Source organism: Meleagris gallopavo, chromosome 4 (genome assembly GCF_905368555.1).
Source record: "Meleagris gallopavo chromosome 4, MGAL_WU_HG_1.1, whole genome shotgun sequence".
Classification (NCBI taxonomy): domain Eukaryota; kingdom Metazoa; phylum Chordata; class Aves; order Galliformes; family Phasianidae; genus Meleagris; species Meleagris gallopavo.
The window spans coordinates 45,979,654-45,995,716 of NC_139407.1; the positions used below are offsets into that span (position 1 = coordinate 45,979,654).

A 16,063-nucleotide genomic window follows, 5' to 3' on the forward strand; every position below is an offset into this window, starting at 1 on the left:
TGCGTCCGCCAGGTGGCGCCATAACACTTCTCTGCCGTCTGCAGCCGCCCTCGCTGCTGCCTGCTCAGGACGAGCGATCGCCCCACGGGTACGGGCTTGAGGAGGAGGCGGCGATGGAGCAGGAGGGATGTCTCACCGCACCCCTCATTTTCATTTCCTAGCATAGGAAAAAAAATTAAATATCCCTCTGGCTTAACTCAGAGAAATCCCTGAATTATTTGCGAAGGGACCTGTGGCTGGGAACGCTCACGTACGCGCTACTGAGGGGCTGCTGGCCACGTGCGCGGATAAGCTCTTTATTCCAACAGCCTTTTGCCAGCTCCCAACGCTTCACTGCGGGAAAACCACGGGGCCGCTCCGCAACGCGGGGTCACCGCGGGGCCGGTCCCCGCCTGACGTCACGGACGTGCGAGTGTCGCGATGGGCTCGGGGACGCACGTGACGGTCACGGCGCTGATCCGCAGCGCAGGGCGGCGGGAGGTCGATCGGCGTCCCTGCGGAGAGCGGCGGGCCATCGGCGGGCAGCCCGCCGCCTCTCTCCGGCAGGGGGAGCGCGGAGCTGCCGCAGCCGCGGCGGCACCCGGGGAAGATGGCGGCGGCCGCCTCAGAGCAGGTCTGTGCGCGGGGCAGCAGGGCGGGGGGCGCCGCTTTCGCGGTGAGGGTCCGAGCCGCCCTCGGGACGGGGATCCCGGCAGCCAACAGATGTCCCGCTCCGAACATCTGGGGCCGGCGGGAGGCTGACTGCGTGCCGTGGTCGTTACAGCAGCCGGTGTCCCGTGAACGGGCCTTGGGGGGGCGGCGGGGAAGCGAGCGGGGAGGGTACTTTTGGGAAGCGGGGTGTTCTGACGTGTTGGCACGGAGCCGTGGCGGCGCTGCGCGAGTGGGAACGAGCTGCTGCTGGGTGACGGAGCGGCCCGTTACCCGGGCGGTATAAATAGAGCTGCGCCTGAGTCACTGCGCTCGGCTCAGGGCGTGGAGGAGCGCGGGGCGAGCTCGGCTGGCTTCGGCACGTCAGACTGTGCTCGGGTCAGGCGTCTTGCTCGGTACCGTTTCCTGCTCGGCTCCAAAAGAAAACAGAAGGCGTCTTCACCCGCCGCATCGGTACATCCGCGTGCCCGTACACCGAGCACACGGGGCAGCTCCGGGATTCAGCCGAACGCACCTTGTGCCGTCAAAAGACCGAACCCCTTTTTGGACCTTTACACAGCGACCTGAGTCATTCAGGAAAGGTGGAACAAAGCATTGTACAAAGCTATGAAAATAGCCGGGAAAATCAAGCTTTCTTTTCCTATGAATGTCTATGAGTGTTTCTGATATGCACTAATATGACTGTTTGCAGGGAAACACCTTGCAATCCAATCACCATCAACCAGTAAGTTACAGCCAGCCAGGTTGCCAAGTTACACCCCAACAGGTTAGCTGGCAGTGGCTTTATACTGTAAGTACAGAATGGCAGGCTGTAATATAACATAATCCTAGGTAGAATATAATATATTCTAATGATCAATTGTGTATTTTTTTCATACATAGATGTGTGTCACTTTGGTGGATTTATACACACCTCGCAACAGCTAACTTGTGCTTTGTATCATAGCAAAGTTCCAATGGGCCAGTGAAGAAATCTATGCGTGAGAAGGCTGTAGAACGCAGGAATGTCAATAAGGAGCACAACAGTAACTTTAAAGCCGGATACATTCCAATTGATGAAGACCGACTCCATAAGACAGGCTTACGTGGCAGGAAAGGCAATTTGGCCATCTGTGTGATCGTCCTTCTTTTTATTTTGGCTGTCATCAATCTGATTGTGAGTATAATACTTAGGCTGTAAGCAATGTTAGGATGTATTTTATTTTGACTGTTCATTAGAGAAAGAAAACTTGAACTTTAGTATGGCTGAGAAGGACATAAAAAGTACTGAAGGAAGCACATAATTTTTTCCTCTCCTTTTTGCTCCTTTGTATTCTGAGCAGGATTAGACAGAAGAATCCTTCCAGTTCAGTCATCAGTATTTCACTGGCACGGTCCCAGCATGAGCCCACAGGAGCAGGAGCCTCGATGAGGGAGCCTTGATGCTCTCTCTCCCTTCCCCCAACTCCGCAACACAAAATACACAAAATGTTATCAGTGCAGTACAGATGTATCCAGGATTCACTGTTAAGCTGTGTGTAATATTGAAGTCACATCTGACAACGTGTGTTTCTCTTTCAGATTACACTTGTTATCTGGGCAGTGATTCGAATCGGTCCCAATGGCTGTGACAGCATGGAGTTCCACGAGAGCGGCTTACTGCGGTTTAAGCAAGTTTCTGACATGGGGGTGATACATCCACTGTACAAAAGCACTGTAGGAGGCAGACGGAATGAAGATCTGGTGATCACTGGAAATAATCAGCCTGTAAGTTATGTCCTGAACTGGAATGACACTCGGGTTATTAATAAACGTAATGTTTGAAATGTCATTAACTTAAAGACTCTTGCTTCTGAAGATTGTATTTCAGCAAGGAACAACCAAGCTTAGTGTGGAAAAAGACAAAACTTCCATCACCAGTGATATCGGCATGGAATTTGTTGACCCACGGACACAAAATACTCTGTTCAGCACAGACTATGAAACTCATGAGTTTCATCTGCCAAATGGAGTTAAAATCTTGAATGTACAAAAGGCCTCTACAGAGAGGGTATGTCTTCTTTAACTTCTAAAAAATTAACTTTTTTAAGTACTCGCTATAAAGCTAATTATCGAATTGTCTTAGTTGGAGAATACGGAAGAAGTTTATTAATTCCATCTTTCAAATCTAGAGATTTCACTAAATATAGCTAAAATTGGCACCTCTGAAAACCAAACGCATCCTAAAAATTAGAATAGAAATGAAAACTGACATTATTAAGCAAGTGTAACATCTGGAATACCACGCTGGCTCCATTATCAGGATTAGGAAGCCTGTGTGACTTTTTGTTAAGCATCTACATACATTTGTTTGTACGAGGATAGCTGTTTCAGAAATAAAATTCCTATGAAAACCTTTTCTTTTTCTAGTGAGAACTTTTCAACGTCGTGCATCGCTTTCGTTCTATTGGTGATAAATGTTAGTACAATCAGAATTCCTAAGAAGCATAGAGAACAATCATGGCGTTATGAGAGTTTAGTTAGTTCATGGCTTCCAGGCTGAACGTGTTCTTAGTTTGGTTTCTACATTAAATATGCTTTATTTATTAGAGAATCAAAAACCTGTGTATTTTTGTATGCATAATCTCAATCTTATCGCCAGACTGAAACTTCTTTCCTGCATATCAGTCATAATAAAGGCCTTCCAAACACAATACTGCACACAGTTTTGTTGTGTAACACTTAACAGAGTGGCGTCGGTGGGTTTATTGAGGGTTGCATGTGTCTCAGGACCAAGAAAAGACAGTGGTTTTCATTTTTTTCCTTACGTTTCCTCTGCTGGCTAGTAATTAAAAAGTATGCAGCAGAGAGAAAAATAACAAGTAGAACTTTAAGTATGTCAGAGCAATAGGTTAAATAAGAACAGAGAAACAAGTTTACATAATCAGTCCTTACATGGAAGGCTGCATTTGCTTGCAGCATTGATTTTGTATCCCATGCAACTGTCACATGAGTTATTTTTATCACAATCAAGTAATACACAGACGAACTATGTACTTACCTTCCAAAATTAAGTAAGTCACGCAAATGTAAATGCAGAAAATAACAAATGAGCAAAATCTTCATAGTCATACTGGAAGAAGGGCACAAAACACGTTGAAGTTTTTTTATTAAATTATTGAGCAATATTTTCAAGATTATTAAAGTTACTCAGATGAACCCAAGTGGCACATTTTACTTGTGTTTGTGTACGTTTTCAGATTACTAGCAATGCAACCAGTGACCTAAACATAAAGGTTGATGGCCGTGCTATTGTTCGTGGAAATGAAGGCGTTTTCATCACAGGCAAGACCATTGAGTTTCGAATGGGGGGCAACATGGAGCTTAAAGCAGTAAGTATTTCACAACAGCATTTTCTGAATGTCTTTCTTTCGGGTTCAAGCTGATAATAAACTCTTTTTGTTTTGTATTGATTCAAATTTTATATAAAATAGCAATTCATAAAAGTTTGGTTGCAATCAGCATACTTAATTGGATTTTTTTAAGGTAGATTATTATTACGCTTTTTATTTGTTTATTGGTTTAGCAGTGTTTAGGTAATGCTGTTTTAATACTATAAGACACTAAAATCCCATAAAGTGATTCAAGGTAAACTGTTGTTTTTTTGCACTGAAATGAACACCAAAGGGAATACATGTTCTTTTCCTGAAGCTTTATTGTGGACAGTGACCTTCAGCAGAAGCACAGAGACTAAAATTAGTCCATTTCACATATTTTTAATTCACTGCCTTTGCTTATAGGTCTGTGAAGATTTGTCTAGCACATTACCACTGCTTTCTAAGTATTGATCTACCACTAGAATAGCAAAGTACCGTGGCTGTAATGGAGAAACTGCTGGGTTATTCGTGAATTTAATTAATGAAACCTTCTTATATGTTATATTATATTCTGTAGATTTCTACAACCTTTCTAACATAATTTATTGTTAAACTAGCTTGTCCTTCCCAAAAATTCTCTTTTTTTCCTTCCCTTTTAAAAGGAAAACAGCATTATCCTGAATGGAACTGTGATGGTCAGCCCATCGCGACTGCCAAGCTCTTCTTATGGGGAGCAGTTTAACAACGGCAACTGGCTGCGATTCAAGCTCTGTATGTGTGCGGATGGAACACTGTTCAAGGTGCAAGTGACAGGTCACAACATGGGTTGTCAGACCTCTGTCAATCCGTGTGGAGCCACACACTGAAATGCAAAGCACTACCAGAAGAGTTCTCTTATGTGTTTACAAGTATTTGTATGAAGTAACTGCATGCCTTCAAGGATTTCTGTTTCTACAAGAGTTTATACTGACATTTATTACATAATATTTTTAAGCACAGGCTGTTACATTCAGCAGTTGAATGCCATCGTTGTGCTAGCCATAATAGTGGCACCGATTCAGTGAGCTTTCAGTTAATGTGCATACTGAAATGCCTTCCTGAATTGGGATCAGTAGAATATGTTTAAAGAACTGAAGCATAACTGTAAGCAGCAGTGTCTAAGGTCAGGTCTCTTTTTTTCCTGTGAATTGTCAGTATTCAATTCTGAAGTTAAACTGAAGTCTGCAATTCTTTGTGATGGTACTGGATCCCGTGACAGCAGAATAACCACAGGTATATCTGAATTTGTCAACAATGAAACTACGTCTATGGTGAGCTGGGGCCTTATAAATAAATTACTGTAGCCTTAGAACTGCTTTTGTAGAGGGATGGTGTTCTGTGTTCTGTGCTAAAAAGAGATCAGCTCATTATCCTCATTCATCCCATGTACTTTTCTTCTGTTTGAAATAGGTTTGCTGTGTGTTTTGTTTTACAGTAGCATCAAGTAATCTAAATAGAGGAGGCCACAATAGTGACTTTGCAAGTCATTTTTTTGACAAGTTTTTTTAGATAAGCACATATTTATCTTCCTAAAAGTTGAGCAGAAGTTAAATGTTAACTTCAGAATTGGGCATTTGTTACGGGAACATGAATTGCCTACCTTTGTTTTATAGCTCTCGAAGTACACTGAATTCCAAAAGACAAGTCAGCTCCTGCTGCCATTGAATTACATTAAATATTATGGGAAAATACAAACATAAAGTATGTTTTGCATACTGACTTCATGAACTTCAGAGTTTTACTACAGTTAACATGTATTAACCATGCTGAAAACATGCATGTTCGTGGCACTAAGCAGTTCCCAATGAGGATGTTTCACCTGAGGAAATAAAACTTACATTTTTAGATCTTGCACTCACTTGATAATGGCACCGTTTGTCACTTTATTTACACACATATAATGCATATTTATATGTACATTATATAATGCTGCTTATATTCATATATATTACACAAATATGCATATACATGCAAATACTGATATACATAACTGACATTAATACTGGTGCATGTATTTATATATAAATATAAGCAGCGGTGTTCTCAAAGCTGAAATAATAGAACTTGGTAAATTACAGATACTGCCTTGGTCACGTAGAATACACATGAAGAGCACTTTATAGCTCTTCTCTGCTTGATATCATGCCTACGTGCTAGGATTGGATTCCAGACCTATAATTATCAAGAATTCTTATACTACACACAGCATAGCTGAGAGACGTGTCACAAAGGTACTCTTAAATCATGGTCTGGAGAATTGAAGTGTGGATTTTTAGTCAAAATGTAGCAAAACCAGTCATATAAATACCCAATGATATGAATTACTCTTGCTGGCCACTATTTATGCATTGGTATTTTGTTGCCTTCATTACAGTTTGAGAAATGTTGACATCGCATACCCCGTGTTGTGCAGTTATTTGTTGTTTATCTTCTAACTGCCTGAAGTACATTTTTCTATGCTTATTTAAAACACTGTGTGACACACTGTTTATTTCAATCCCACGGATGCACTTGAAATGCTGTGTTCTACATGCTTCTGTGTAAGATACCTACTGGGTACACCAAAGCAACATACTTGTGGTGAATTCTCAGCATCTGTAAAAGTGGTGGTTGCTTCAGTAGCTGGAAGACAGTTGCATTTCTAATCTTTGTTTTTAAATTAAATTTGTTTTTAAATGAAAAAATAAATTTTAAGACTCAGCTGTGGTTTAGACTTGTTATTTGTAAGAATGTGTTTTTTTCATTGAAACACATTGTTGTGTTGACAGTGAAACTGGTATTGTGTTAACTGTAAGTATGAAAATCATTCCACAGCTATTTGTCATAGATTATATTTGGTGGACTTTGATCAGTGATGGCTATATATTATACCTGAAGTTACAGTTCAAAAGTCTCTACTGTGGTTAGTTCACGGGTTCCTGAGAAGCTGTGTTTCTCAACTGAAGGACTGGAAGAGAAAGAAAAGGTTTGGATTGTCTTTGGGAGAGGGGGAGGGAGGGGGAAGCTCCCCAGTTTATGGAAGTGCTTTTTTCAAAAATACCTAACCCTCTAAAGCTGTGTGTTTCAGACAGAACGCTGGTAATGGTTGGGTATTTATTTAGTGTTGGTTTTTTTGAATGCTGAAGTATTTCCTCTTTCTGTTTCACCTCTTGTTATGCTGAACTTACCCTAATTTTACATCTTACATATAGACATTATGGATAATGTTCACCTGAGTCTCACAGCTATGCTGCTCCTTTACTTTAATTGTTCTGGATCAGTGGGAACCAAGCAGCTTCTTAATACACATCGCCATACAGCCTGCTGGTGGGATGAGAAGTTCGTAGTGAATTGCTCTTTCATGGGACTAGGTGCTATTCCAGAAGATATATCACTACCAGCGGTAACAGCTGATTTAAGTTACAACAACATCAAAACTTTCCTGTGCACCACTGGGAGAAATGAAGACTGGATGCTGAAACATCTGAATCTCAGTAACAACCTGATTTCTGAAATCTCCATAACTGCTTTTAGAAATTTACCAATGTTGGAAACTCTAAACCTCAATGGTAACTCCATCAGCACCCTCACACTGGACCCACCTACACCTGCACATGGGTCTAAAACATTTGGAGAAATCCACCATTTCCTGCCTGCCTTGAAAGTACTGTCAGCTGGAAGGAATAACCTCCATGCAATTCCAACAGGTGAGCATTTCAAAATATTTAAGACCTCACTCACAAGAATTAAATTGGTTTGGATAAAATTCGGTACATCTGACTAGATTTAGAATGAGACTATCTCCACTGGTTATGTGTAAGGTGTGGCCAGGTTTCACCTGTATCCAAATACAGACTGAAAATTGTTCAGCAACAAATGGGTCATTCAGGATTCGTTTGGTTTTCTACAGTCCTTGCAATTGTAATGCTTAATGTCAGTGAAGTATAACTAAAATTTACCCCATGAGAGGCAAGGAAGACCACTAGCCTCTACATCTCAATTGTGGATATTAATATCTAAGAAAATTACAAAAGCAATTTCATGCTACTCCTTAGAATAAAGTCAATACTCTTCTAAACAAAACTGGCCCCAAATTCAGTATTTTGCAAAGACAGGAAAATATGTTCAGTTCATTCAAAACAAACCTGCCATCTAGCACCCAAATTGACACCTCCTATTAACAATTATTTAAGACTTTGCTAAACTGGGGCTCCCTGCACCAGTGTGTAAGAAAACAAGACATCTTCAGCATTCCATAGAGCTGCTTATGCAGGGCAGACACTGTCCTAATGAGGGTTTGCTGAAAGACATACTATCACACTTCATTCACAGGCACAGAGGGATATGAAAGCAACAACATGCTTTCGATTTCAGTCAGGTGCACGTCCTATGGTTACAGTTTAAATAATTCCCCATCTGAAAAATGTGCATGAACATGCGGATGGGAGTGAAGAGGAAAAACTGCATCAGCTTTTGCATCTCCATGTTTTATTTGCAATTAATATTTGGAGTAATTATCAGAATCTCTTCAAACTGTTCCTTTGTCATCACTCATTCTCCAGAGAAGCATGCTAAAAGATTTTCACAGCATGAAGGAATGTTACTGCTTTTATGGAGATGCAATAAAAAAAAAAAAATCCTTTGGTTGTGAATATATCACAATGCCTGCTGTTGATGTTATACAGCTTTCAGGATAGGACAACCATTGTGTAGAAAAGGCACAATAAATCAAAGCCTGCAGCCACTAGTTGCGGTAGATAGCAATGGAATGAATTTTGTTCCAAACAATTTTTTAAAACCACCTGACAACTGGGAAAACAAGAACATGAAATGTAAAATAATTCTGCTCTTCCTAGGGCTAGGACTTCTGCAGTCTTTACAAACTGTCCATTTGTCATTCAATGGCATACTGCAAATTGATCTGAATGATTTTCACAACTGTTCGCAGCTGAAAAATATCTACTTGCAAAACAACAGGATAGCAAACATTCATCCTGACGCCTTCAAGGATCTCAACAAACTACAGGTTGTATTACAACAGTTTCAGTGTTTTGTGCTAATCAGCACTAAAAGATTCTTAAATCAGCTATTCAGTAATGATTATATTGGTCTGATTTTTAGTACACAATTATAAAAATTTAAGCAAATAATTTAAATAGTCATTACTTGTATATAGCACAAGTAATACTTTTATACGTAGAAACATATAATTGTAAATATAGAAAATATAGCCATGCAATTACCCATTTAACTATGCCAAAAGCCAGTGCATATCTCCATGGACTTCCTTCCCCTACCCTTCCACGTGTGCTCAGACACACACGCCCTTTCCACTCCTCAAAGAAAGGCAAAACACTAAAATGCTATGATGGACCTTTATCAACTTTGGCACAGTCCAGCTGAGAAGGAATTGTACATGAGCTGCAGAAGAAATGAGGCTGAAGAGGCTATTTCCGAGGAGACCAGAGAGTCCTGAAAAGACTGAACAGCCCCTTGCTAATGCAGGCATCCTCTGGCAAGAGCCCTGCAGATTCCCAGCCACACAGAAGTAGCCTACAATGACAGGCTGCCAAACCCCTGTCCTAAAATCAAAAACCTCAGTGCAGTATTTTGACATCTCTAGCACAGATATTGTTCCTGATACTTTAAAAATGCTCTCTTTTAGTAAAAGAAATGTTACGGTTGATGTTGCAACTCAAATTCTGTTCTGTTCTTACCAAATGATTAGTAAAGACTTATTCTTAGAAAGAGTGATGAGGCATTGGAATGGACTGTCCAGGGAGGTAGTAGAGTTACCATCCCTGAGGTGTTCAGTAACTGCGTTGTGGCAGATGAGGGACCTGGTTAGTGGGCATGGGGTGACCAGCTGGCAGCTAGACATGGTGATCTTAAAAGGTCTTTTCCAAATCTTAAGAATGCTATGAAATTAATTCTGAATGAATTACTTCCACATAGGTCGTGGACCTCCGTGAAAACCCTCTGACAACCATTCTACCTCACCTATTAATCAATTTGAACATCTTTCAACTCAAAGTGGATTTGTTCAACAATTCCTGGATATGTAACTACAGACTTCGTGCTTTGAAACATCTACTCCATTTTCTTTCTGCCTCCATGAGAAAAAAGCTGATTACATCGTGCAGTAAAACTGCCACCAGCTCACAAAAGCCTCTGCTATATCTTTCAAGTTTCCACCTGAACTGCAGTGACAGTGTTTTGTCCAGGACAGCTGTGGTCCCACTGAGGGAGACATCAGTGCTGCGCTGCAGCATGGGTGACACACTGGGTACGTGGAACAGGGCTGTGCCCCATGCGCTGCTAAAATCCTATTGCATGCAGAATGCTCACACAAATCTGGTTAGGAAAGTGGGTTTCTGAAGGTGCTGCTTTAAATATAACCAAGTGACAATTTAACGTGCTAATTAATAATTATTACACCAAAAATTTTGAAAGTCATATTTCTCAAAAGTGGAATCATAGAATGCAATCACAGAAATCATAGAACAGAATCATAGAATAGCTTGGGTTGGAAAGGACCTCAAAAATCATTTAGTTCCAACCCTCATGCCTTCATCTCATTTCCTGTGTTAAACTAACAAGAGATGCTAAAGTCCAACCATATACAAATGTCAGTATGCAATATGTTGCAAATGTGTAAGGTAATTATTGAATGCAAACAAAGCACAGAATGGGCTTTTCTCTTACTGCAGTTAACAGCTGTGGGGTAGCAGTTCTGGAAGGATGTAGAAAAAGGAGAAGGATACAGAAGAGTTTCTGGTATTTGGTCACAGCAGAGTGAAACGAATCATAGAATAACAGAATGGCCTGGGTTGAAAAGGACCACAGTGATCATCTAATTTCAATACCCCTGCTATGTGCAGGGTCGCCAACTACTAGGACCAGGCTGCCCAGAGCCACATCCAGCCTGGCCTTGAATGCCTCCAGGGACGGGGATCCACAAGCTCCATGGGCAACCTGTTCCAGTGTGTCAGCACCCTCTATGTGAAAAACTTCCTCCTAATATCTAACCTAAACCTCCCCTGTCTGAGTTTAAAATCATTCCCCCTTGTCCCATCACTATCCACCCTCATAAACAGCCGTTCCCCCTCCTGTTTATAGGTTCCCTTCAAGTACTGGAAGGCTGCAATGAGGTCTCTCCTAAGCCTTCTCTTCTCCAAGCTAAACAATCCCAGTTCCCTCAAACTTTCCTCATAGGAGAGGTGCTCCAACCCTCTGATCATCTTAGTGGCCCTCCTCTGGACCCACTCCAAAAGCTCCATGTCTTTCCTGTACTGAGTGCCCCAGGCCTGGATGCAGTATCCAGATGGGGCCTCACAAGAGCTAAGTACAATCACCTCCCTCTACCTTTTTTAACGCATCCCAGAACACAGCTGGCCTTCTGGGCTGCAAGCGCACACTACTGGCTCATGTCCATCTTTTCGTCCACCAGGACCCTCAAGTCCTTCTCTGCAGGGCTGCTCTCAAGGAGATCTTTTCCCAGTTTGTATAAACACCTGGGACTGCCCCAACCCAAATGCAGCACCCTGCACTTGGCCTTATTCAAAGTTTATTGTGTTTGACAGGGAGAGGACTCGCACCCCTACATAAGTGCAGCCCCCATGGACTGCAGCTTGCTCAGTGCAGAGTTTAGCAGACATGGGCATAGCACTCACAGTACAGGGGACAAAAACCTGCAGAGCTCAGATTTTGCAGAAGGAACACTGAGATAAAACTCAAAGGAGAAGAGGCATTTGGCATCAACCACAATGCAGTACAATTTAACAGACTAATAGTACTATGGGATGTAAGGATTTCCCTTTGGAACATTTTATCCCCAAATGAAAATAATTAGTCTATCAGAAAAAACACCCTTCTGGTCTGCTTTCCAAATAAATCACAGAAAATATGATCAGGGTTCAAGTCAACAGACTGTGTGGCACCTAAACTCAAGTGGAAGCCTAAGCAGTCCAAAAGCAAAGCTGTACATACAACATTGGAATACATTCCAAAAGGCAGAAACCAGCCACATCCTACACTTGCTAGAGGCTGGAACACTTGTTGGGTGTGCACAAATTGTCTTGGTTTGCCAACTGTCTTTGCTGCAGCCTGAGCAGTAACCAGAGGAATAGTGCAGCAGTTAAAGACTGGCAAAGACCTGACAGTTTGCTCTCAGGCACATGAGGCAGCATGGCCACACTGTGCTAGGACCAGGCATCCTGCACCAAGCAGAGCCACAATGGTTTGTAGCATGGCAAAGACCAGCCATCAGCCCGAGGTCCTCCTCCCTCATCCACACCGTTCTTTTTGTAAAGCCTGCTGTTAACACACTACATGTGCTGTGTTTTAAATGTAGAGAAAATAGAAAGCTATTTAACATATATTTGGCACAATGACAAGTGACCATGAATAGAAAAAAAAATTGATTTTCATAAAAATAACACAAAAATTATCACTGGTAGGTCAGAGTATGCCTGTGTAGAAATAACCTGACTCCACCAGCCAAGTATACTCTGCTTTTAAGAAAGTTTCAATTTGTGCTTTCTTTCATTTCAGGTAATGGAGTCTCGTGGTGGACACCTAAAGGCAGAATTTCAGAGGAAAGCAGTCTTCCTCATCTGACACTAGATAAAATTAATAATTTAGTAATACACAATGCTGAGAAAAGTGATGAAGGGTTATATATGTGTACTTTTAATGCAACAAGGAAGAAGTATCTCATCTACAATGTACAGGTAAAAGAAAAGGTTCCAGCACCTCTGGTTAGAAAAACTCGGGACACCAATCCAGGTGGTGTTAGAGCAGGAGGAACGCAGCAGGACCTGACGCTGGCTGTATGCCTCTCGGTGTTCATTACATTTCTCTGTGCCTTCTGCCTGGGCGTCCTGGCCAGGCCCTGCCTCGCACGCTTGTGGATGCGCATGTGCAGGAACAAAGCCCCAGCTCCAGAACACATCTACGCTAACTATGCTTTTTCAGATGAAACTCCAAGCAGAAAGCACTCCGTGAGCAAACCAATGAACACACAGCATAATACATTAGTTTTTTATGATAATTCTTCAAGAAGCACACATGCTTCTCCTACAGGAACTACTCAGTTGTATGAAGATGTCATTGGTGGCACTGGACGCACACCAAGTACTGAGGAGTTCCCAAAACAAAGCAATAATGAGATTAACGTAAAAAACAATACGGTGTCTTCCAACACCAAAACTCATAGCAGTGATGCCATGTACGTAAACACTGGACAGCTTACTGCAAGGATGGATTACGAGAGCAGCAATGAAGTAACACCAAGGAAATTAACGGGGAACAGCTTGTCACCATGGAAAGACCCAAAGTACACAAACAGCACAGACTCAGAGCAGAGCAGAGTCCCCCCCATGCCCAGCAGACACAACACTGGCTCTCACTCAGTTCACATGGATCCTGCAGACACAAATTTACCCTGCACAGGAGATGCTGGCTTCCCACTTCCCACAGTGCAACCCCAAACCAGTGTGCAATATTCCAGGGACAATGAGGTGGGCAACAGCTCTGGTCAGCAGCAGTCAGAGGCAACACCTGAATACAAAGGGAACATTTTACACCATGAACCTATAAGCTCTACAAAATTTATGCCTGGAAGGCAAAGCTGTGATAGAGAATTTGGTCTAAATAGCAACGTAAATACAAACAGTGACGTGGGAAATCTTATTTTACCCATCAGCTCTAAGAGAGATGCAAATATTGAGAACTTAAGCATTCACCAAAAAACTGAGAACACACCTCATATAGAGCACAGCTGTAAAAGAGATTGTAGAAACGAGAAAGGTAATTTTGCAGATTTCTTTGGTGACAGTTCTTCAGATGAAGGGATTCCATTCACGATGAGTGACTGCAGCTCCTTAGAAGACTTTGACCTGGAACAACCCAGCGTTAGCAGCAACTTGCCAGCTCCTCTGTCATCACTGGAGAAAGCTGAAACAAATGGAATCGGTAATTTCTCAGCGCCGCTAGAATCCCTGAGCATTGCTGCAGAACTTCGGTGTATTGGAAAAAATGGAGATAAGCACAGTGCATATTTTCGAACCACTACTGATTATGGGTCAGACACCATCATGCCTGAAGCAGCATCAGTTCATGCTGCCAAACGCAGTGATCATGTAAGCACGTCAGGATCAGACTCAATTAGTTCAAGTCCAGAAGTTCCTGATGCATTTGACTATTTTATCAAAGAGTCAACAGCACAAAACTCAATTTCTGATTCTCCCTACAAGCACAACACAGACTTCAGCAACACATCACTTTCATTAAAACATTCTCCTACATATGCACCAGGTACCGAAAATACTCCTGAAGATGCTGAGCTGCAGCCACACCGGTTTTCTTTTCAACTACAGCACCTCCTCAGACACAGCCCCACAGAACAGAAGGAACATGCACCAGACATAAGCACAGAGCAGCTCACAGATGAGAGCTCCTCTGAAAGCGACCGTTGGGAAGGGGACACTGCTCTGAGATGGAACACGAACACATCTGAGAACGATCATTTTGTTTGTACTCCTCTTGATACTGGTTTGAATGCAACTGTTAACGAAGCACCTCTCCCGCATGCCAGCACAGCCAGCAACAAGTCACCTCATCCATCCTTATCTGAAAACACAACTGAAAAACCTTCTACGGCCATTACGGAGAAAGAGTCGTTACTACAGGATGAGCACATTAATTCAGCCAGAACTCATGAAGATAAAACAAAAAGAGGTTTCAGTGAAGAATGTGATGAATACAGGGAATTACAGGACAGCAACAACTGTAGCTTTTCTGACAAAATGCAATCATGCAGTGTTATGACAAAATTGCACCTTGAATCTCCTGGGAAAACACAGTCAGTCTTCAACATAGAAAATTATTTCCAGTTGGATCCAAGTGAAGAGAATGTGCATTCCTCACCAGTCCCACTCAGCTCCCTGAGCAGAAGCACACAGCACAGCTCAGTTCTGTTCCCACAAAAGACTGCAGGAAACAAAACCTGCCCAACAACTGATCCCAGTGAGCTGGAGGGTGACACTTCTTTGACAGCACCAGAGAGCAGTTCTACAACACCTGCCAGCCTCCCAGATTCCAGTGAAAAACACTGTCAAAAAGCTCAGACCAGTTTAGGACAGGGCCAGCTTTTCATTAAGAAGAAAAGAGCATTTGATGGATTTGCTAATATTTTGCAAAGTAGGAGAGCAGACTCTGACGGTTGAGACACAGCAGCACACTGCTAACCTCCTACAGGTGCAAAGTGACTGCGTCTTAGAAGGAAGTTATGGGGTTTTTTGCTTATCTTTGCTCAGTACAGCTATCTGCCTTTAACTTCAGACATGCAGGTCATGGAACTAGACCTGCCCTGTGTGATGTGTAAAGCATGGATTCATCTAATTACTCATCTAATTCAGAAAAATCTTACTCCAAAGGGCAACTCAGGCTGACATAGATATTTGTATACATACAAGTCAGATACCATAAACTTGTACTTGCAACTCTAGGATACCTGAATGAGTAAATTCCTCAGTAGTTATGTTAGCTAATAAACCTTTAGCTGAGGTCTAGTAATATACTTGCTTACTTTTGGTACTGAAATATTAGTTTCCTTTGCAAATTCTAACACGCACAGTTTTATGTCAAAAATAAATGTAACACTGAAATTATTATTACATCATTACTATTATTGTATGTTTGCTACAGGAATCACCCTATATGTGAAATAAATATATTACCACCTTCTGCTTCTGTGAAACAATTTCTGGATTACAATTCTCTGAATTTCCCCAGCTTTGCAATATTACATAAAATCTAAGCAATATTCAAATGCTGTATTCCTGGGATTTGAATTCATTGCAAAAAACAGAAACAGTACATTTAGATAGAGGGGCAGAGGTTACTCTACCCTCATTAAAGACAATGAAGACTACTTTACCAATGCCTTTAACTTCTGAGAACTATTAAATAAATGTTCTACATAAAGAGAAAGCACTGCTTGGCTGCTTTCGTCAAGAAAAACTTCAAACTGAAAGTAAAAAAAAAAAGACATAGATAAC

General features: G+C 41.9%; 2 protein-coding genes across 5 annotated transcripts; both read left to right on the plus strand.

Moving 5' to 3' along the window:
• The first annotated feature begins 410 nt into the window (after positions 1-410).
• Positions 411-6,722, plus strand: SGCB (sarcoglycan beta). The gene is made up of 6 exons (XM_085223183.1): positions 411-613; positions 1,595-1,804; positions 2,209-2,394; positions 2,486-2,677; positions 3,867-3,998; positions 4,646-6,722. The coding sequence occupies exons 1-6, from the start codon at positions 590-592 to the stop codon at positions 4,847-4,849; spliced, it is 948 nt and encodes a 315-aa protein (XP_085079309.1). The 5' UTR covers positions 411-589; the 3' UTR covers positions 4,850-6,722.
• A 145-nt stretch (positions 6,723-6,867) lies between these two features.
• On the plus strand, positions 6,868-15,759 carry LRRC66 (leucine rich repeat containing 66). 4 transcript variants are annotated; one of them, XM_010710186.4, is made up of 5 exons: positions 6,868-6,987; positions 7,214-7,708; positions 8,858-9,027; positions 9,957-10,287; positions 12,555-15,759. In XM_010710186.4, the coding sequence occupies exons 2-5, from the start codon at positions 7,219-7,221 to the stop codon at positions 15,227-15,229; spliced, it is 3,666 nt and encodes a 1,221-aa protein (XP_010708488.1). In that variant the 5' UTR covers positions 6,868-6,987; positions 7,214-7,218; the 3' UTR covers positions 15,230-15,759. The 4 variants fall into 4 exon arrangements, with proteins under 4 accessions (XP_010708488.1, XP_019470412.1, XP_010708489.1 ...); XM_019614867.3 differs by having other exon boundaries at positions 7,373-7,708; XM_010710187.4 differs by lacking the exon at positions 6,868-6,987 and having other exon boundaries at positions 7,041-7,708.
• The last annotated feature ends 304 nt before the right edge of the window (positions 15,760-16,063 follow it).